We start from the raw sequence: 22,827 nt of genomic DNA on the forward strand, positions 1-22,827 counted from the left end.
AGGGAGTGACGATAGGAATCCGATCTGGTGGTGGGGGTTCGATGTCGCTTCTCTTTATATATAGGACTCTAACGCAGCCTATTTTCTTCCTTTTCTTCTGTATAGACAATCTAGTAAATAGTTGATTAATGCCGACAGATGGTCAAAGGAGAACCTAACCTGGATTAATTCTTTTTAGAAAGAAAATAAAAACATTCAAGCAACATTTAACTCGGAAGCCGATAGTACCAAGATTCGAGTGGTAAAGAATAACAAGTGTTACGATTCAAAGACCATGTATTCGGTGAACGCACGCGCCGGTATCACTCGCGCGTTCCGCGTGCACCGGGAACTGCACGGCAATACGGAATTGATCGAGACGTGCACGGAGATCGTGAACCGAAATCCGCGTAACTTGGAACGGTTGAGGATAGCGAGAAAACCCAGCGGTTATCATCTTAACAAACCCGGACATATGTATTGGCACAAGTAAGGTTCAGTCACAATGATCCTGTGACGAATCATTTATTATGATGAATTCAATCATTCACACTACAGTAACATTAAAGGCTGCTTTATACAAAATATCTGTTAAATATCTATATATGAATGCAGTATATAATATAATCAGCTTTGACAATGAAACATGTATAGTCTATTAAATAACGCGTGACAGTGTCATTATTGGACATTTAATTGTTAACATTTATATATATGCTTTTGTATTTAACTTTGCTGATTTCAGTATAATGGTGAATTCATTTGCATTATACTGGATTAGTATATATTAAAAGCTATTATATATGAAAATAACAAAATTAAATATAAAAATATATAAATATTTTAAACAATTAAATATCCAATAATGATATTGTCATGTTATTAGACAGAATATACATATATTATATAATTAATATTTTCAGATTTGATTGCGTTGAAAGTCCGACAACCATATCGGCACGCAATTATCATTTCTGAAATTAATTCATTTAAAATGAATTTACAATAGTTCAACATCTTAACGTTCTGACCGTTATGGCGCTTCTTAATTTAAAATTATTATGTTTAACATTAGCGGTCTTTCAATCTTATTATTATACATATATTATTTCATTGTCAAAGTTGATTACACTGTGCCATTGTATTTATATACTTTATATGAAGCAAATCTTTAATAGATGTAACAGCTTTACTGTGCATTAATTTAGTATAATACAAGTGAATTCGTTATTAGACATTTCTATTGTTAAATGAATGAAAACATATGTTACCTCTTTCATTATAATGAATTTAATCATAATGTCACGATTGTGCTGATTTACAGGCTGTTCCTGATCAAAAAGCTACGGTATGTCACAGCCGAAGTCCGCCACTTTGAGAATGGGCCAGTTGTTTCAGTTTCCAGTGCAGAATGGGCATTGAAGAAGCAATTATATCGGTACTGAGATTCAGTTGAATTTAGATTGTCTATTATTAACCATCTCGTCTAATTTTTTCATTCTATTGATATAATGCAAATGTTTCAGGACCACTGATAGTTCGGCTTATATTAATATAGGACGAGTGTTGGCTCAGCGTTGCCTAGAAGCTGGGATCTGTGAAATGCAGATTGATGCTGCATTAACTGGAAACAAATGTGAATTATTGATTAAAGAATTAGAAAAGAATAACATCATTTTAACTGAACCACAAGTATACCAGTATCCAAATTCTTGGGACAGATACCGGCCGGAAAAACCATGGGAGATTCATGAATAGTTTGTCTTGTCTTCGTATAATAATGTGAACAGATTGTGAAGTGCAAAATGAAGAACAACAACAAAGTGTACGTACAAATACAAGTGTGATGCAATCGTAACACTTGCTTCTTCTCAGTGGAAACCAAATAAGGTAAAGCTTAATGATTGATATATAAGATATTTTATTATCTTAGCATCTATCCACTGTGAAATGCCGAATTTTGTACAATATAGTATCTAGGAGTAAAAATAAATAATTGTATCGCTGTTAAATAAATGTCTAGTCTACTACAGATACAACGTCGTGACTTAAAAACTATGTCATTACTTAAGGCAAGTACATTCCGTCAGACGTGGTTTGCAATGCAAATGGAATGTCGTTACGTGAGTCTTATCATAATGACTGTAATAGAAAATTTTAAGTTAAGTTAGGTATATGTACATATACAGATTAATACAGAAATGATTCTGAAAATTGATGGGTTTGTCCAGTGATTGGATATATAAGTAGATATATAAGTTGATAATTTACAAATTCAGCTTACATGCTGAATTTTACTTGTACAATTACCAGAAATATTTCCATATTCTGTATATGTGAATTAAAAAAATAATTTTGGATTTCTTTCAGCTCCCTGAAATCATTTGTTTCCCCTTTTACTATCAACATTTGCGTAATAACGCAATTATATTCTATATCGGATAGTTGATACCTTTACTCGCAATATTCTTAAGTATCCCTCTTAAATTCTTAAGTAATCCTAAGTAATCCGTAATGTCGCTCGTTTATGCTATTTTGTAGATTGCTAAATTAAATCGCGTGCTCTGAGCAAATAAATAAAAATACAATGAACACTTTAAATAATTTACGTTATATAATTTTTTTTATATATAAGCAACTATTGTAATTATATAAAGGGCGGTATAATTATGGATCAAAATAATTTATTTGTGTTTTGTCACACGGAATAATTACATAATTGATAATTCCCTTTTAAAAAAATGTTAAAATAAAGCAACATCTCGATGCGTTATATAAATTTACAAAAAGTTGTTTAATTGTTCTATAGTCAGTCATTATTAATTTAATACGATTTAACATGAGAGACTAAATACAATTTATGTTTATATTTCATTTGTCTCCGTTAAAAGAATTACGTCGATTTAACGATCGTAAATCGTTTACGAAGCACTTAATTCTTACGAACACACAATAAAAAATTTCTTGATCCGCTTAAACTTTTTTTAGGCCACAAATAATTTGTGATAAGACGAACTAATTTCTCTAATAAAATATAGATTACTTAATATTCTGATAAAATTTATCTTTTAGCGCTGAGAAAGAATCTATCGCAGTAATAATATTGCATAAAAACATCCATACACACATACCACACATACATATACATACGGAAAAAAGAATTTTTAATCAAATTTATTTAATGAGTAAATTTTAAATTAGAAAAAAATATTCAAAATTTATTCACTGTGAAACAATAATGCCGCCGTTACCAGAATACGTTGTACTGTCGACTATACATATATATCTTCGACAATGCGAGGACAAGTCCGAAAAAGAGTTATTAAAAAAAAAGAGTTAGAAAAGAAAGAAATAAATAGTAGCGCGCTATTTGCAAGTGTGTATATCGACATTCTTTACGCAGGTCTTGCACTCGACGAAGCAACACCAGTGAAACTTGCATTCGCATCTTTCCCTGATGGTCGACTTTTGCGTGTTGTATCCTCTGCCGCAGCAAAGGAGATTGCAACCGTCCATGCCTGACGAGGTCCTATTGCATAATCTGCCCTGCGTACCTGTTACAATACAAAATCGTCCTTTCGTAAAAAATAAATCTTACGAGAGAGAGAGAAAGAGAGAGAGAGAGAATCTTTTCGATTTTTTCCTATTCTTAAACAAAAATACTTCATATGAAAATATAAAATCCTTGAAAGTGATAGAGCTACCTAATGATCCCAGGGTATCATTCGGAAGGCAGTAGTTCGGCGAGTCATCCAGGTAGACCAAGTCATTCGCAGTGGGCACGGAGAACCTAGGATCGCGCATCGATAAACGACCGCGCCGATTGACTTTGACTTCGGTCGCACCATCGTACTTGTCCAAGAGAAAATCACCTGAAAATACACAAGATTGCATTGCTATCTGCACAGATTCTCTGGACGACACAAGTCTCTAGAGAGCACTGTAAAAGCATCCAAATTTTAAAGACACCAATAATGTCTTAAATGACTTATTTTTAAAAAATGACATAAAGTGTTATTATTATTTAAAAAAGTATTATTAGTTTTTAAAAGTATTAGTATTTTTTAAAGAAAAAAATGCGCAGGATACAAATAATCTATCGTATCTACTAAGGGTTAAATTATCCTTTGCGTCGTTTAGGAATGTTAATTGTGTTAATTGTGTCAGACCTACCGATCTCGCGAAATGATGCGAGCTGCTGCCAGCAGGTGATCAAGCTACAGCTTCCGGAAACGCCGTGACATTTGCATGTAACCTTGGACCTTTTGACGACGGCCTGCGGGGGACGAATAGTCGGCGCATTAGTTTCGTTACCGCGCTTTGGTTCAACTAATTCGCATTAAATCGCGAGAAATCGATACACGCGTATTTAACGCGACGCGACATTTAAAGAGACATTTCTTGCGCGAGCTAAGAAAAGAACGAACTTTACCCTGCGACCGGCTTCGTTGTTGTGCAAATTCATCAGGCTTCTGCCCTGCTCCCGGCTGCCTCTCTTGAAACTGCGCTCCCGCTCTCGCACATCAACGAACGCCTGCGTGAATCTGGATGGACGTCCGTTTGTATTAATATCGATAATTAAGTATCTCGTACAAAAGATTAAAGATGAATTACATTAATTATAATATTATCCCAGCACGCATGTTGAAAAATCGGAACACGAGACGTCTTAAACTCCATTTCAATGTCGGATTAACTTTAATCTTTGTTTAACTTATTCTTTTTATCTTTTCGTAATTCTAAAAATTAGAAAAAGTAAAGAGAAAATTAAACCGAGATTAAAATTAATTTTACATTGGTGGAACTGGAGTTTAAAAACGTATTTAAAGATGTTTTATGATATAATGTTTTATGCTCGCTTCTATCAAATATAGTTTAATTTTAATTTCAGTTCAATTAAAACTCTTTGACTCTTTTTAATTCTAAAAGTTAGAAAAAATGAAGAGCAAGTTGAACCGAGATTAAAGTTAATCTAATTCATAGAAATGGATTTTAATGATGTCTTTTAGATATTATATCATAATGTTCTGATTTTGGATATCACACTGTCTAGGATATCGCTTCCTTACTTCAATCAAAAGTAACACGATTAAAAAAATTAAGTTTCCTAAAAAAGGGGAAAATTATTTTTTAATTTGACAGAAAATTATATATTGACTAATCAAATAATATTGATAAAAAGAATATATTTTTAACGACAAAAAGTCATTTCCATTACACAATCCTAAAAAAAACCACTTTTTTTTTAATTGTGACGGTTTTGACGATTTTTTACATGAAGTTAAGTTATATCTTACTTGATAGGGACATGAATGAGGTAACGTTTACTTAATTTATTTATGATATCGAAAATCACTGTTTTTGAGTTGTCTTTTTTTAAGTAAAGGAGCAATATATTATATTATATCAAATACATATAATTATTTTATTAAGTTGCTGAAAGAATTTTCAGAGAGAAAGAGAGAGAGAGAAAGAGAAATGCTGCGATAATATATGTATCTTGAAGAGACTGTTATTATTATCAAAATATATGGCGACGGTAGTCGTTATCTAGGTATGCTTGACTCTTGCGGGCTTTTACGATGGCCCATCATTAATCAAATACCAAAGACCGGTTACACTGTGTTAATCAGATGAGCTAGGAAAAATGATCGCGCGCAGAACATCGCACGTATCTTTTCGCGCTGGCAGAACATCTTATTACCGACGAAAACACGCCTCAAACCAGTTTCCCCGACTTCTCCGTGACGTTCGCAAGATGAAAAAAAGGGAGTAAAGAAAGAAAGAAAAGAGAAAAAGGCGAATTCGCCTGTACTCTTTCGAATCTTTAGCCTTAGGACCAGGGCTTACGCGATCCGCACGACGCGTTCAAACTTACTTGTAGCCGTATTCGAGATTATCCCCGCATCCGCCCCAGATCCAATCGCGTTTTAGATCCTTGGGCCTGTTACTCCTGGAACAGCCGCACGACGACAGGTGGCCATCCCGGCAGGAACGGCTGATGGAGTAGACCACTCCGGCGGCGGTGATCGCGTGAACGAACGCGGTTTCCCTGCTCGCTGCAACGGACAGCGTTTGTTTTAATTACAAAAATTGGATGATAAAATATTGCTGTCGCTTGAATGCCATGGTTTCTGGAATGTTAGCATTAGCATACCTATTCTAAGTATCGGACCGAACACGGTCTCGTCGTGGACGGTGGAGCAGTTCCATCTTCTGTCCTTGAACTGATGCTGGCACTCCATAACGCCGTACTTCGCGCCCTTGGCCACGCTGAACATGTGGTCCACGGACAGCTGGCAAAGCTTCCCCTGGCCCTGAGACAGGCCCTTCAGACCGACGCAGATCGTGGAGGCACTCGCGTCAAACGGTTCCATCGTCTGCGCCGGTTCCAGTTGCGGTAAGTGTCGCAGACCCAGGTTTCTGTTACGTACAAAGTAACGTAGACTTAAGAATTTTTGCAATATTGAGTTTGTTTTTTATTTCTGCAATATAAACTGCGTTGGAACTTTTTTTTTATTTTAGCTAAATGTCAAATATATATCTATTTCATTTTAATAATGATTGGACGCACTTAGTGCGCATTAAAGCCGTACCCAAATTGACATAAAGATATATTTATTATAAATATAGAAATCAGTTAAACTACGAAATATTCAATACTTTTTATTGTGCTGGTAAAATATGTATTTTATAATTCAAAATATTCACATTTTACTTTCACACTAAGATTAAATCAGTATATGCGCAATAGCTTTAATATGCACCAGTGCGCACTAGTGTGTCCAATCGAATTCGCTATAAGTTTCAAAAATATATATACCACAGTTCAGTTATAAAAAACAAACCTATTATGTTTCAAAGACACATTAGATTTACTTTTCTTTTAAAAAGTATCGGGTCGATTACAATAGTGTTCCTGTAATATGACACTAGATTGCAATTTTGTCTTTAATTCTATAGGATTTTTATTTAGAAAGAGTTTTTATCGTGAAATTTGACGGCTATTTCGAAAACGCCGCGACGCTGATCGCTGCAACGTCGAGACCGCGGCCCCCTTATAACTCCTGGAGATTTGTTACGCCGATTATATAAATTCGGTGCGGGGCGGCGAGTCCGTCCGCGTCCGTGGGCGCGCAGCGGCCCTCGGATTTCCTTCTTAATGGTGCATTTGTGAGTCAACCGAGCGAGATGATGGAACGGCACCGTCAAAGACAGAAGCCGAGGGCAGAGTGTAGCCGGCAAGGGCCCCGCCAATCTGAAATTCGAAACGGACGGCCGTCGTCGCGAGCGAAGTTTCCAACAGCCAAATTCGAATCGCCTCTTCCCCGTTTATTCCCGTGATGAGGTCATCCATCGAGAAAAATCCCCGGGAAATACACAGAAAAAATGGTTTTGCTGAAGTATATACATAGTTAGCTAGATCTATACATAGTTGGCTAGATACAGATCTGAAAATAATTTTATTGGATATCAAAATAATTATATAGAACTCTTGAATATTAATGATAATACTGCAAATTTTAGTTTAAGCTAGCTTGAACTAGTTTAGCTTAATTATTTTGAAGGTTTAAACAAAATTATTTTCTTTAGTTAGAGCTAAAAAAATTTTTTAGGTACTTTAGAAAAGCTGTTCTTTCCTGTAACTGATAAAATCACTAGCCGATTTGGTAGATTTCGACTTGGGGATTTGAACGCTCGCAATTGCAACCCAATGACTCCGATAAACTTCTTGTTGGCTAACAACGATTAATCTATCGACGCTGTATATACAATTTGCGTAAATATTTGTATATTTTTATTATTTTATCACGATAAAACTTTGATAAAGCCTAAATTTTAAATATATTACATTTTTAAATATATTAATTCTAAAGAACGGTTTCGCTGAAGTATTTCAAAATTTAGCTAGATACAGATCTAAAAATAATTTTATTTGGACCTTCAAAATGTAGGCACAATTGAACTGATTATAAGAACATTGAAACTATTTACAGAAAGCGTTCTACATAATTATTTTGATGGTCCAACAAAATTATTTTCAGACCTGCTATAGTTAAATGCGTTTATAAATTAACAAAACCGTTCTTTCTGTGTATATTTTAGATATATTATAAAAAACACACAATACAGATATTATTTTTATGATCACGACAAAGATACATATCTGTATAACATTATAAATATATTGATATTTGCAAAGTATTTTTCTTCTGTAGAGTAAGATACAATTTCGAACATGGTACATTTCTGAACGAAATAAAATTTTAATTCAATTCTTTTCGAAGTACAAGTTTGGTAACCTTTTCATTATATAGACAGTCTTCTACTGAAGAGTATCAAATAGAAAAAATTTAAATTTGAAGTTCGAAAATCAGATTCAAATCTTATTTCGTTCAGAATTGTACCACCTTACCAATCGGGCAAGTTTCACGCTATATGATTTAAAAGAGTACACTTTTCAATTATATCTTATAATCTCGGGTCTGGACTTCTGTCTCCCAATCGCTTTCGTTCAGCCGCGACGTACGCAGCAAGTCGCGACAACCTGCACGGCGACTCGGTGCAACCTGGACGACCTGCCCGAGCGTGACTCAGGTGAATATTCGTTGGGATTGTCGGCGATGTGACGCGACCGCTTAAGATGTATCAACAGTGTGAGTTACTTGGGAATTTCTACAGAGTAACGATCAGAAGATTATGACTCGTGATTTCAAGCTGTTAGTACAGCTCATCAGTTTCACATTAAAAATTGAGTAACTCTCGTCTGAAATATTGTGTAATAAATCAGATTTATTAGCGAAAACTAACAACCACTTTGAAATGGGAAAAGGAACGCTCCTCTCCGAGATGTTTCTTGTCCGGTATCGGAATTACTGGAAAACAGAATTCCGGTATTCCCGCTTCCATCGAGGTTCATTCTTGGGAATTTCTATGGAACCATCGGAAGATTATGGCTCGTGATTTCAAGCTATTAGCGCATCAATTTCGTTAAAAATTGAGTAAAATATTATACGATAAATGGAATTTATTAGCGAGAACCACCACTTTGAAATGGGAAAAGAAATTCTCGTCCCCGAGATGTTTTCTTGTATCGGAATTATTGGAAAACATCAGAATCTCGGTATTTCCGCCTCCATCGAGGTCCATCCGAAGTTGTCGCGATCGTGAGAGAGTGAAAGAGAGAGAAAGAGAAGTCGTAAAAGCCAGCGCGTGAGTGTCTAGGGAGTGTAATAGACGACATTAATATTCTGGAACACGCTCCGGCGACGATATATCATCGGCTTTACACTCCCCTAAAACAATGGCGCGGACAAACCTTGCGGACTAGGAAAGGGGGCATGCGCGGCAGAAAGAGCGATAATATTTCGACGGGGTACGGCCCACGCAACGCTCGCGTGCTCGGGGCACCGTCGTTGCGTCGTGGGCCGCGGGGCCCGCAAAATAATGCCCCGTGTCTCCTAAGAGATTGCGGCTACATCCGCAGCGACGCGCGTTCGCATATACGGGGTGTCCCGAGGCAATCGCGAGTCGCGGGACGAAATGGGATTCTGTCACGTCGTAAAGGATTGCGCCGAGTAATTAAGCAACAAGACGATTAATCGGGTGACGCGGGAATTGCACGTGAGATACGATAAGGGGAATTATAACTAATGCTTATGTACGTCGGAAATGCAATGATTTCTGACTTTTGCTCCTTCGTTACAGATTAGCCGAACGAGAGCGTGTTCGAGAATCAAGGGAGCAACCTCAGGGGAGGTTGCTCCCTTTGTAAGAGCACTCCAAAGAAAAAAAGCAGACGGTTAAGCGAGGATTTCCTTGCGAGAGATAGGGTACGAGAGGTAAATTCGGCGCGAAGGAGGTCCGAGGGCGATCCGGATGGCACACAAAGGAGCGCGGGCGTCCGGGACCATTCGATGATTGGTCATGCTCACGCGGGGTAGAACACAGGGGCCGGAATGGCAATTCAGAGATTAGACACACTCCCGGCAAACAGGGCGGAGTACACGAGCGACGGGGGGACGCGTAGCTTTCCTTCGTGCACGAAAGAGAGAGGTTTTCGGGGACACAAGAGATATCTCGGTCGGATTCCCACGATGTGCCGTGAGCACAAAGACCTATAAATCTGGAATCGTGTGAAGAATCGTGTCGATTCGTCTCTTCGCGACATGTCTACTTATCGTTTCGGACGATCGTCGTCGCACAATTAACGTTTACGAAGAGAAATCACGAGTCGATTATATTTCTGTGAAAATATAAAAGACTCGTTCTTTGTCGCTGCATTGGAGGACTGCACTAAAACTTTCTTTCTTGTGTTTGCCAAATTTGAAGTATATACATATTTATTTCGCTTTAAGTATAAAAATATACTGTTAAAACTACAAAGGCTGTATTTCAAAACCCATTGTCAGTGTTAAAAGTCTATAGTGTACATAATGTAAATTTGAAATACAGCCAAAAACAGACTTTACACGAAAAGAATGATTTTGCTGAAGTATCTAAAAATTTAGTTGGATACAGATCTGAAAATAATTTTGTTTGAATTATATGAAAATAATTATGTAGGGCATTTTTGTAGCATTATCATCAACGTTTAAGCATTCTACATAATTATTTTGATAGTTCAACAAAATTATTTTTAGATCTGTATCTAACTAATTTTTAGATATTTCTGCAAAACTATTCTTTCCACAGTTTCCGTGTTATAATTCAACGATTCGAGACAGTAATATAACCATCAATGTGAATAAAACAACGTTTCCGATTCATATAATCGAGTTCGATTGACACTAAGCTTTGCGATCTCCTCTTTAACGAAGATTCTAAAGAAGCATGAATCATTTAAGATAAATTGCTCGTTTAGCAATTCAATGACTTAATTTGCCTTAAATAAATTTATTTATTCGCTCGCCTCTCTATACTTCACGTTCATGTACACTAGAATTTAAATTATCTGAGCCAATATCGGAAATCACGGCAGCCAGATCATCGAAAATTCAATGAAACGACGTTTACAGATAATGAAGCTTCCACCGTAAGAACGGCATCCCACTGGCGCTAGTTCATCCTTCGATCGGCGATATGTAGGGCACCCCTTGTCCTTCGACATCAGCTTATTTTAAGAGTCGCGCGAGCCTAATGAAAAAAAATAATCGCATCCCGTCTAACTATAAATATGCGCGTGAAACTAATTGATACCTTCGATCGCCTGATTGGAAAAAAAAAGAAAAGGAAAAAATTATCACATCGCGCGAAAGATATACCGAAAGATACTTACATCCAGGTCCCCGGTACCGTCGTAGCGGCGGCGACGACCATCAGCGATCGCAAGATCACGAGTGGACCATTGCCGCGCATCGTCATCCTTCTCCTTCACCCCCTGCAAGCATCGAAGGAAATCATCAATTTCGTATTACAAGTATTCGCGCAGCGAGCGAAGGCACCGTATTAATCGCTTCATTAGGAAGACCGCCGGCGCAGTCGGCCGTGAATCGTGCCTATATCTGAACGAAAAGGTGCGGTGACCGCGGAACGGTGAAATCAAGGTCAGATCGATGCATCATACTGATGTTGTTAGCGGAAAAATCGAGTCTCAATTAAACGCCGAGCTTTAAAAGTGAAACCTGGAAATACGAGGAAACAGCGTGTCGCATGTTCAGAGGTTAACGAAATTAAGTTACACAATGAAATCTCTTAAGAATTTGATGATTTGATAGAAAATAATAAAATATCGGTAGTAATACAAGAGATTCGAGTTCGACTCCCGGCCGAGATAATATTTTTCGCAATAAATTTAATTACAGTTTTTTAGCATATTAACATCTTTATGATATGATGCCTGATTAAACATCAAAATTATTTAAGCATTAAAGATCCAGCTTCGACTATTATAGGCATTTCAATATTGATTGTGTTCTCACATAAACGTCTAAAATAATATTGTTGATAATAAAATATGATTACAATTCTCTCCTCGATCGTTCGCAGAGTAATATAACTATGGTATCTATCGCATACTAGCTTTCGAGACTTGAAGCATGTAAGATGATCATAAATAGTCTACATCTGCAGCCGGATTAGTTACGATTTACATTAACGATACATTTCATTATTTAGACGCGAATAAGAATAAATAATTCGTGGTCGTATTTGATCCTGTCCAGACGGTCCAGATTCAGTAATGTATACGAAAATATCGCGAACAGAGCTCGCACTTTCGAGGAGACCGTGCAATCCTTCTTGATGTCCAGATCGAACGCGTGTTCAGTCGAAAGTGCGACAACGTGACATGGGACCAACTGATAAACTCTGCGAATCGTAACTCAACGCCCGCTGATATCAACAGTTTGTGCAACGTGAGAGCGACGCCACACGTATACGAACGCGTGCAAGGTGTAACGTCGAAGCGGTGTACCATAATCGTCCCTCGGGGGACTCGGTTGTCCTTTCGTCCGTCCCGAGGTCAACCCGTGGCGAAGCTGACTCTGGAAACCCACGGGGGACAGTGACGTAGCCGAAACGCGCGCGAGCCCGCGTGCGAAGCTCGCGTGAAGCCGCTCCTACGTCCGCTTTCGTCAACGTCGAGTACCATCTTACGACCACATTGTGTAAATAGCGTCGCGAGTAAACCCTTTTAACATAACGGTGCCAGACTTCGTCAATCCGATTTAATCATTAGTCCAGTATCTCACACAACACAATTCTTTAAGAAATATCCTGAGGATCTCCTGGGATATCACTTGCAGAACTGCGTTATGTATGCGTGTGTGTGTGTGGAACATGTTCCAAACGCTTTAAAATGTCTCAAACATCAATTGCAGGATTCCTCTCATCACGGCACGTGTCGCGATTCCCTGATCGTTTCTGCACGGAATTCTCTATGTGGCGAGGAAAAAGGAGAGAGACGGTAGCTCCTTGCCAGCTTTCGCGGACCGCTAGCTCTCACCATAAGCGCGGTGGCTATACATCCCTGCCGCGGAACTGGTATACACACGTACGCAGGTGTACACAAGTACATGTATTTATACAGCACATCGCCGTCTATCTAGCCCACGCGATCGACCCGGCGATATTAGCCGGCGCATAAAACGCATTTGCGATCACGGCGGGAATGTAAACGGCGCGTACTTCGGCGTACGCGTCCCCGCCGTGGACCAGCCGCGGATTATCAGCGGTAAAGTATCTCGTTGGAGGCTCGAGGCTGAACAAGACATGTCCTGGCGATATAGGATGCAATAAGCGCCGTTTGCCGTCTGCAACGGAATGAGCCAATTGCCAATTCCATATGGTTGCGCCGTACACGGGTATAGTTATAATGAGTAGCGAATGGAGGAGAAGCGGAAGGAGAAAGAGCGAGAATCTCAAATCTAATATTAGGTGCACGTGCATAACGACGCACTTTGCTCGGCTACTCGAATAGTCGCGCTTGCATAATCCCCGCGACAGAAGCCGGTAACGTCAGCTGCCGAATCGTAAAATGTGATCGTAACGTGAGAACGATTAAAACGTTCTGATATTTAGCGACGGTTTACATTCGCTGTTAACGCCATGTATTTGCGGTAGATTCTTTCCAAAAAAGTGGCAAAAAAGAAAAACTAATGAGTGTGATGCGAAATTCCATTTCTTCTCTACCCTCTTCTTTGTTTCGAATTTCTAGATTATATACCTTAGGTAGACACAGAGTCATAATAACGATATTATTAGACACCATCATGACGTCATGTGATACTTAAAAATGAACTTAAAAGGACCTAAAAAACACGCCAAAGTCAAAATGATGATTTTTGGTTACAAAATCTGATTGTTTATTGACATTAAGAAAATCATTTTGGTTTTTTGTTGACTTTTATGTGTTCCTTAAATAAATGACAAATAAGATCATGATAATGTCTTTATCATATTATTATACGTGACTTCTTCTACTTAAGACATGACTCGTTTTAAGCACCGAGTTCAAAATGAGCTTAATGAATTGCTTATGCTCGCTTTACTGCGCGCTCCTCGCTTGCCGTATAATTGGCGTTATCTCAAGTTTTTCTAATAGCGAATTTATCCGAGATGGGACAGATAAAATGTCGATTCGTGTTGCCGGTCGCGGTCCCGGAGTGCAATCGCGGAAAGTCGCAAGAGGAAAAAGAGAAGTAAAATTCGTTTAAGGATCTCGGGGCAGATTAGAGTCGTCGATACAGGTAGGTCGTTAATTGTATTCACTAGATAAGATAACGCGCGAGAGAGCACATTCGAAGGTCCAAGTCGCGTCAAACTGTCCCCCCCCCCTCCCCGAGGGGGAGCAATAGGCTCTAGATTTTCACGGAGCGCGCCAAGATGACGACTCGAGTCCTCTTAACGAAGCTGGAAGCTAAGGACGGAGTGTACACACACTTGAGGTGCACGTACGCAGAGGAAAACGAAGAGCCTACCGAGAGAATGGCCGAAAGCAACGACGCAGGGCAAAGAGGAGGACAGGGGATGCAGAAAGAGCTCCACGAATGGCAGGAAAGAGAGGAGGAAGAAAGATGAAAGAAAGAGGAAGGCCAGAGGAAAGGCGGTGAAGATCGGAGAACTGGACGTGGAGAAGCACGCGAGTACAGTGAGACCGGTCGACGATTGTCAATACAGTCTTGCACGAGGATACGACTTATGCTAGAACAATTCAATAGGAGAAAAACCAGTCAACTATGGAAAGATAAACTACGAGAGAGAGGATCGTTCTACCTTTTAGTGTACGATGGGAGGACTTCGCATAATCAAAGGATCTGTGATACAACATGTACACGAAGGTACGTTGTTTTGTATAAAAACTGATCGTAAAATCGATGGAAATACAAGGTGTTTTAAAATAGGTTTTAGACGTCTCTTAAAATGGACTTTATCAACCAGGACCTGGAAGGATCGAAAAATATTGTTTACGAAAATGTACGGAAATACAATATAGTTCGTTACGTATATGTATTATAGATTTCCGTATAGTTTTCGTATGCGATACACTTTTCAAGAATTGGGTCCTTGTTCGATTACACGAATTAATTTCGTTCAGATATTTTTTAAAGGCAAAGCAGAGTGAAGTGTTCGATAAAGAATTACTCGAGGCGCTATTTGATAAAACCAATCGAACGAGCGAAAGCGACCGAGGTGAATGGAAAGTACTCGGGAAGATTGCAACGACGCTGAAGAGTAATTACGTACATTATTAAGAGAGGGAGAGAGTCCCTTTTTACAGACACGTGAAAGGAACACAAAAGGCTCTCGTCGGACATTGTAATCGTTGATTACGCTCACTGTACATGCGTAGGTATCCCGCCACTCCATCCAATCGTAACTCATAACTTTTACGACGCTTTCGTGAAGGTACCTTATTAACATTCAGCCGCACTAATTTATCCTCGGGAGAACTGACTTTTAATTGGGAGGTATCGGCGTAACGACGTTGTACCTTCTCGTTTTGAATCGTAACGCACGTGACCATAAACAATACAGGAACTCACGGATCAAGTTTACGGTACCTATTAATATTAATAATAATGGTATAATTAATATTAATGATAATTCGATAATAATAACGAACCGAATTTATAGATAAGATCTGCCGGTTGATCGTGAAAGATCCGAGTAGTGATGAGTAGTGATCCGAGTAAGTAATTTTTTTTCTAAGCCGAAACTGTAGGTTTGTTTGCATTGCTTGTGCTCTTTGCACTCATCTTCTTTGTTGTTTTCTCTCTCTACAACGTTCGAACATATATTTATCGTCTTTTAAGTGCAAAAATTTTTGAAGATTTCAAGCAACGCGAACAAACTTTGTGAAAAATTAAAATTTTTGCCATTGGAAACATGGATTTTGTTTGGCGAGGAAACCAAATTAGAGTTGAATCTGAGGAGAAAGGAGAGTGATATGAATTATTAGACTTGTTTTGTTTTATTTTTAATTACTAATATTTTTAATTACTGCAGATATATATATATAAATCACAAAATATTTAATTTATTAATGTACTTTATTTTTTTCGTAAAATTGTAACTGATTTTTTTCGTAAAATTGTACTGATTCTTCAAACTGGAAGAATTTAAATTTATAACACAGTCGTCTTGGAATCTCAGAAAATCTTTCTGTAAATCTTCCAATTCTTTCTTCTTTTCCAAAATTAATTTTTTGAATATTTATTATAGTCCGTTTCAGCAATTTTAATTATATTTGTTCTTTAAGATTTAGAAGGGGAGACTTTAGGCTCACCCTCTTGACTACGTCCATAATTGAAGATAATAAAAGAAATGTTCATTATTTTCGTCCTAGAGAAAAAAATTACATGATCGTTATCTTTCACGATCAGCTAGCGAATTAAGTATATCTAATTCAATTCGTTCTTCCATTATTTTTAATAGAAAAATTTTACATGATCCAAGGAACACCCCAAATCAAGAGAAAGTCAAAATGACTTTTTTAATGCCAAAATGACGATTTTTTATTACAAAATTTGACTATTTAATGACGTTAAGAATCAAAATAACGTAATTTTGATTTTTTTGCTGATTTTTATGTTTTGCTGAGTTTTATGTGTTCCTTGGAGAGATTGTCAACATTGACATCAAGTCCTTCCTCCTCCCTCCTCGCGTGATCGCGATTATTCTGAATAATCGCGATCCGATCTAGGATAATGGAGTATACAGCCGTTGTCCATCATCGTCGTATTACGAAGTCCGGATCACGAGCCACGCCATTGTTACACTGCCGCGTCTCTAAACGTTCTACAAAATGATCCTGCGGTGATTACACCTTCGAGGCCAGTTCAATGCCAGTTAGTCGTACGGCCCCGTCGGGCTCCCACACAAGGAGAAACGCATAATCGTCGATGATGCGTCGCGCGAAATATTTTACTTGGCGAATATTTTTGTGCGGCGTGGCAATGCATCGTAAAACACGACAGTTTTAAAACGCGCTTTTCACCTTGTTTAAAAGGCGTCGTCGCAGCGAGCATGTTGCGACGCGATATCATTCACCCGATAACGACCATCATTAAATACAACAATCTCGATACTCTTAGCGAGAGATTAAGTTCCTCTTCTGTTTGCGTCGCGCGATCGTACTTTCTGATTGTCCAAAAATACGTATCATCTATACAATAATTGCTGATTATTGTATTGTAAATTGTATTGTAAATTGTATTGTAATAACGCATTGTAAATTAGAGTAGCACCTCACCTTTGAGGAATGTAATGAATGTAATTTTATCTTGCACGTCAATAGATCTTATTATTATTAATTTTCTTGCAAAAAAGATTGGGAGCGAGAAGGAAAATTTACTTTGAAAATGTATTTTCTCTAAGAAGATAAAAACGTGATCAGCTCTTGTTTAGAAAAATTATTGGTACGACAAAACTCAAGATAGGGATACACGGTGCTCCAATATCAGATTCTTTATGCGGATTCTTCGATCTCTATCGATTATCATTCGTGGAAAATCACGTTCCGTGAGAAATGATTTCTACAATCTAAGGAAGTGAGATCAATGAAGCTTCTTGGAGCGTGCCTATTGTTCGTGACGGTCGCAAAGTGGAGCAAAGTCGAGGTATAACGGAATGGTCATTTGCGAGATGAACTCCAGGCGAGTCGTGGCGAGCCGTTAAAAGGGGGGCTCGTCTATTAATCCGACGAGACATCGGTAAATCATTGCCGGTCCAGCGACTATCAGGCGGAAATTCTCGACACGGTTTAGTATCTCGAGTCGATTCCACGTCGTTTGCGATATCTCTCTCTCTCTCTCTCTCTCTCTCTCTCTCTCTCTCTCTGCGGCGATATCTCTCCAGGAATCCAATAATCTTTGTCTGCAAGAGATACAATTTTTTACGTCAATTACGTTACGGATGAAATCTAACGACGAGGCATTGCCTCGGGACCGAACGGGAGATTCGATTTTGAGCGAGAAAGTTCCGGCACGTTCGGAAATATTATTCCTTAGAAAGTCACGATTTATATACGAAAAGAATGATTTTGTTAAACTATTATAAAAATTTATATATAAAAATTTGACTAGATACAGATCTGAAAATAATTTTGTTAAATCATAAAAATAATTATGTAAAACTGGTTGCTAAAAATATGTCAAAACTTTTACAGAATTATTTAGCATCCTTAAAGTTTCTACGTAATTATTTTTATGATCCAGCAGAATAATTTTTAAATCTGTATGTAATAGCTAAATTTTTAGATACTTCAACAAAATCATCCTTTCCATGTATGCATTGCATAAACGTTACAAAAACACACACTAGAGTAAAAAATGCCATATTCGATCAGGGTTCGTCGTGCCTAATAATATTTCTTGTAAATTTATGTTCCAAGTTCCAGTTCAAGCTAACTATGCGATTATTTGGTGGTCTTGAAACACAGTCCTAAATCAAAGTTGGAGTAATATTACAAATTAATTAACTGACGAGCAATTTAATATTATTACTGCAAATATAAGCATCTTGGAAAGCTATTAATGATTTAATGCTAATAAGCATTTAAAAAACTGTAAATATAATTTATTGCGAAAAATATTACCCCAGTCACACATACTAAAGTATTTAAGAGTTAAATCCTTTCCGTTGCACGCGCGACGTTCGTTCTATTGAAGCATGGATTCATATCGAGATGATTTCGGGGTATCCGATGCGTCTGTCGATTACCTTATTTAAAATTTAGAATCACATGCGTGAACAATGGCTGGAAAGTGAAAGGATTGAGCGGAAAGGGTTGAGCGTCCTTAAAGTCGCGACCCTCTCGCAACGCGGGCGAACGATCGCGCCGATGAAAGCTTATCTCGACGGTCGCTTTTGTCGAGTATCGGACCGCCACCGTACACCGTCATCGGGTATACTATATCGACCGCCCGCTAACGAGATCCTGTTACGACGGTTGACAGTTGTTTGAACGTGTGTTTCGATCCGCGAGACTGCGTCATTGGCGCGCTACGCGGCGCGTTTCTTCGCCAAGAGAGGATCTTGTTATAATTTTTATTAAACAAAAGGAGAGTCGTAATAACTCGCGATAAAACATAAAATAAGAGTCATCCGTGAATGCGCTTTCAAAGTCGCATAATTGCATTTAAATTATTCCTGTTATTACTCTCTATAAATTCTTTGGAGTGGAATCTCATTCTAATGAGTGAAAATTGAGCCAGTCTTGATAAAGGATGGCTCAATTTTTAATCTTTAAAAATGAGATTTCACTCTTCAGAGTGACAATTAAAACGTTTATTTAAAGTTCTCTAGGAATATACAGGAAATTAAAACAACAGAAAGCGGATTACGATAGACGGTAAGTAACGCAGGAAACAAAAGATCTGTTTTTTATTCTTGCAGTAAATCGCATTAGAACTCTCTTTCTCGCTTTCGCCAAATATAAAATTCTTACTTTAAGTTCCAAAAGTTCAACCACAAAAAAGTATATTAATTCATCCACAAAAAGCGGATTTAAAAATGAAGTTGAAGTAAAATGAAACAAAATACTATAGATCTGTTTTATGTGTTTTATATGAATTACATAAAAGTGTACTTAAGGTGAAATATGTATATGGTTGATATTTGACGAAAGCGAGAAAAAGAATTCTAGCGCAGTTTAGTGCAGAAATAAAAAATAGAGCTAATAATTGTAGAAAAGAAAACAAAAGAATGAAAATAAGATGAATGTGAAGAAGTATGAGAATAATAGTGAGATAATAGTAATTTACTGACGAAAAAATGATATTTTCTTCTTTTCGCGTGAGACATGTATTCAGCGAGATCTGCTTAAACCGAGTTTTCCGATAAAATTTTAAAGCTTATTACAATCTTTATATGAATGCCCGCTCGCACATATAAAAAATTATATCCACGATATAAAATTCTTATAAACTTTTATATCTCATAATTTGAAAACTAATTAAATTTAACAATAAAATTAAAAATACGAAAGGCTCTCCTCAAATAAATTAAATACGTTGATATAAAAGGAATTACCAAATGTGAGCCGACACCAGTTATACGTGTGTATATTGAAAAAAATGTGATATATACAGACCTGATATTGGGTCCTTTTCAGTATAGAATATACGTGTTTAAAATAATTTCATGATGTCAAATTAAAATAAAACGCTCGATCGTCAAAACATCTAACTATTGTCGCTGTTTGAATCTTCAAATAGTCGTCTGTTATATTTTACTGAATGTACAAACAGTCCATGTTCAAAAATTTCCACTAAAATAAATGATTCAAAAGAACTTTAATCAATTATAATAAACTATATTAATCAAAATTATTAAAAACTTACGTAGCGATAAGCTTAACGATGGTCTGTTACAATGATGTGAATACAGAGAGAGATGTCGTTATAATAAGAAAGTCAAGTCACAATGAGAATATTATAGGGAAATAGAGAGCATGTCCGATGATAAAAATTAAATATAAATATGAAATGTCAGAAATAAATACATACATATTAGCAGCAGCAAATTAAACAAAGTTACGTCAATCTTTAGCGACTAAATCATAATACAATGGGCTCAATAAATCTGTGTCATTTTGCAAGTTTAATTCGTTTTTTTTATTAATAAAAATTGCCAATATCAGGTTGAAACGTCTGTATCACATTTTTTTCAATATACACATTGGATTACACACGAACAACTGATGTCGGCTCACATTTGGCAATTCCTTTTACATCAACGTATTTAATCGTTTAAATTAAATTTAATTATTTTACGATTAAATTAATACACGCTTTTAATGTTCAGAACTCTCGAAAGTTTATTATCTCGAGAATAGTAATCGTGTGACGTTCATCACGACGGATTGCCCATTATACTAAACTCGTCGGGGTAACCCACGACGAGTTGCCGTTTAATTGAATAATTACTCACCGGAACGGAGCAAGCCGCAGTCGTTAAGTCTCAGAGATAATTGCGCCCCAGCTCGACTCGTCGAGATAATCCCGTATCTCTCGCTCGTCCTTCCGCGATAATACCGATCACGATGCGAATCGATCTTGCCTTCTTATCGAGAATCGCCGTGCCAGGTCCTCGTCCTTTGAATCGTAAATAGTCCTCTGGACGGAAACATTCCTCTCCTTCCTCGCGCGACACGACTCCACACCGTTTCACGTCTCATTTTGCGACCCATAACATCTACCGTCTCGCATAATTGGTTTAGCCTGGTCTTTCGAATTGTGTGAAGAAGATCGGGCCGTAGATCGAGTGATACTCGACGTCTTCTTCTTTCTGTTCCCTGGTACGGTTTTCCGATCCGACCCGCAACCGTAAATCCCAGGATCAAAGATTGTTTTTGAGCGAATTGGACCGATGGAATTGTCTCCTTGGAGAAAAAGGGTAGCTCCGCTTCTTATGTTAGACGACACGGCGCGGTGTAGCGCGACGCGACGCGACGCTGTGGAGAACGCGCTGGAAGAGCGAGATTTCTTCTCGGAGCGAAACCTGATCGCGTCTGGGCGAGCTGCTCGCGCGGTCGCGTGAGCGCGTGATTACGATCTTGACGGTATAATTTCCGTCGAACTCTTTCGCCGCCACCGTACGGCGCGACTGGTCGCGAGATCCCGCTCTAAGGATACGTCAATCGTCCAAGATCGCGACCCCAATCCTTAATGCGTCGCGTTAATTGCTGCTTCAACGAATCTCGACGTTAAACTTATATCTCGACTACGTTCCGCTCGGATGCGCCCGTAGACGGTTGTTCTTGTTCTACTGGAGAACCTGTCATCCGATCGAACCTCCTAGATAAAAGCGAGCTACCGAGGTGCATTATTCGACGATCCCTCGAGCGCTCCTTTTTGTACGTCGTATACATAAAAGTCCTTAAAATTCTTTAGCATTTCAATGATCGGTTCACCATAATCCGATTTTCTGTTAAATCCTTTCCAACGAGCGACAAAGTCAACGTTACCCACGACGATCGCGGCATGGAAGGACGAGGAATCCCGCTCAAGCTTAAAGATCGCTAGATTTTTATCCGCGACTCGTCAGACTCCTAGACTGGCATCGCCTTTTCTGGATGATCTCGAGAACTTCTTCGGGGAACCATCGGCGCTCCTTGATCAAAGAACGAGCGACAGCTTCGCGCAGCTACTTCGCCAGAATCGTCGGGATGAAGAAACCTGGTCCCGGCGGAATCGAGCTCCCGGAAGATGAAAGAAAAAAAAAACAAGCAGACTCTCGCGGCACCTTTCACCGGTGGGGGCACTTCCCGAGCCTCGTCCTGCGATGTCCTCGTATCTCGCGGCAAGAAGAAGAACGTCGAAGAAGACGTCGTCAATTTGGCGACCCGGTGACTCTTCCACAACGAGGACTCTCCCTCATTGGGGGACGCGGAAGTGACCTCGTTGGAGAACGGCTGCTCCTCCTCGTGGTGTTATCGGAGGGCACTGGGAACGCTGCGAAACCGACCGGCGCAGCGTGTTGGTACAGAATGATCGCGGCAGGGTCCACGAGCCTATGGTCCCTCTCTTTTCGCTCTCCCTCCGGCTCCTCCCCCCTCGTTCACTCTGTCTCTGTCTCTCCCTCTGGTCGTCGCGTACCCCTTCTTGGTCTCTTCAACCAGCGCTTCTCTCTCTCTCTCTCTCTCTCTCTCTCTCTCTCTCTCTCTCTCTCCTTTGCTCTCGTTCTCTTGCTCCTTCTCCCTTTCTCTCTCCCCCCCCTCTCTCTCTCTCATCGTAGACCCGCGGCTCGTTCACTCGGAGAGGGAACCCCTTGATGGTCGCACGAAACCCGCCGGCTGCTTCTCTCCCCTGCTGCTTTTCTGCCTTTCTGTTCATCTCTCTTCCGTTGCCCCGCTCGCCGTATATTCTCACTCTTTTTCTCTTTGCCTTTCTCGTTTCTTCCCTC

General features: G+C 38.8%; 2 protein-coding genes across 3 annotated transcripts; one reads left to right on the top strand and one right to left on the bottom strand.

Annotated features, from left to right (window-relative positions):
* Positions 1 to 109: 109 nt before the first annotated feature.
* On the top strand, positions 110 to 2,229 carry mRpL18 (mitochondrial ribosomal protein L18). Its single transcript, XM_018448349.1, has 3 exons — positions 110 to 468; positions 1,304 to 1,417; positions 1,506 to 2,229. The coding sequence occupies exons 1-3, from the start codon at positions 275 to 277 to the stop codon at positions 1,735 to 1,737; spliced, it is 540 nt and encodes a 179-aa protein (XP_018303851.1). The 5' UTR covers positions 110 to 274; the 3' UTR covers positions 1,738 to 2,229.
* Positions 2,230 to 3,163: 934 nt separating this feature from the next.
* On the bottom strand, positions 3,164 to 22,544 carry LOC108722980 (protein Wnt-5b). 2 transcript variants are annotated; one of them, XM_018448384.1, is made up of 8 exons: positions 20,854 to 22,544; positions 11,258 to 11,359; positions 6,137 to 6,402; positions 5,858 to 6,038; positions 4,412 to 4,523; positions 4,153 to 4,255; positions 3,684 to 3,851; positions 3,164 to 3,533 (listed from the first exon to the last, which is right to left on the bottom strand). In XM_018448384.1, exons 2-8 carry the CDS (start codon positions 11,341 to 11,343, stop codon positions 3,346 to 3,348), a joined length of 1,104 nt encoding a protein of 367 aa, XP_018303886.1. In that variant the 5' UTR covers positions 11,344 to 11,359; positions 20,854 to 22,544; the 3' UTR covers positions 3,164 to 3,345. The 2 variants fall into 2 exon arrangements, with proteins under 2 accessions (XP_018303886.1, XP_018303887.1); XM_018448385.1 differs by lacking the exon at positions 20,854 to 22,544 and adding an exon at positions 12,395 to 12,470.
* Positions 22,545 to 22,827: the final 283 nt, after the last annotated feature.

The sequence above is a fragment of the Mycetomoellerius zeteki genome, unplaced genomic scaffold (assembly GCF_001594055.1).
Source record: "Mycetomoellerius zeteki isolate Tzet28-1 unplaced genomic scaffold, Tzet1.0 scaffold221, whole genome shotgun sequence".
Taxonomy (NCBI): Eukaryota; Metazoa; Arthropoda; class Insecta; order Hymenoptera; family Formicidae; genus Mycetomoellerius; species Mycetomoellerius zeteki.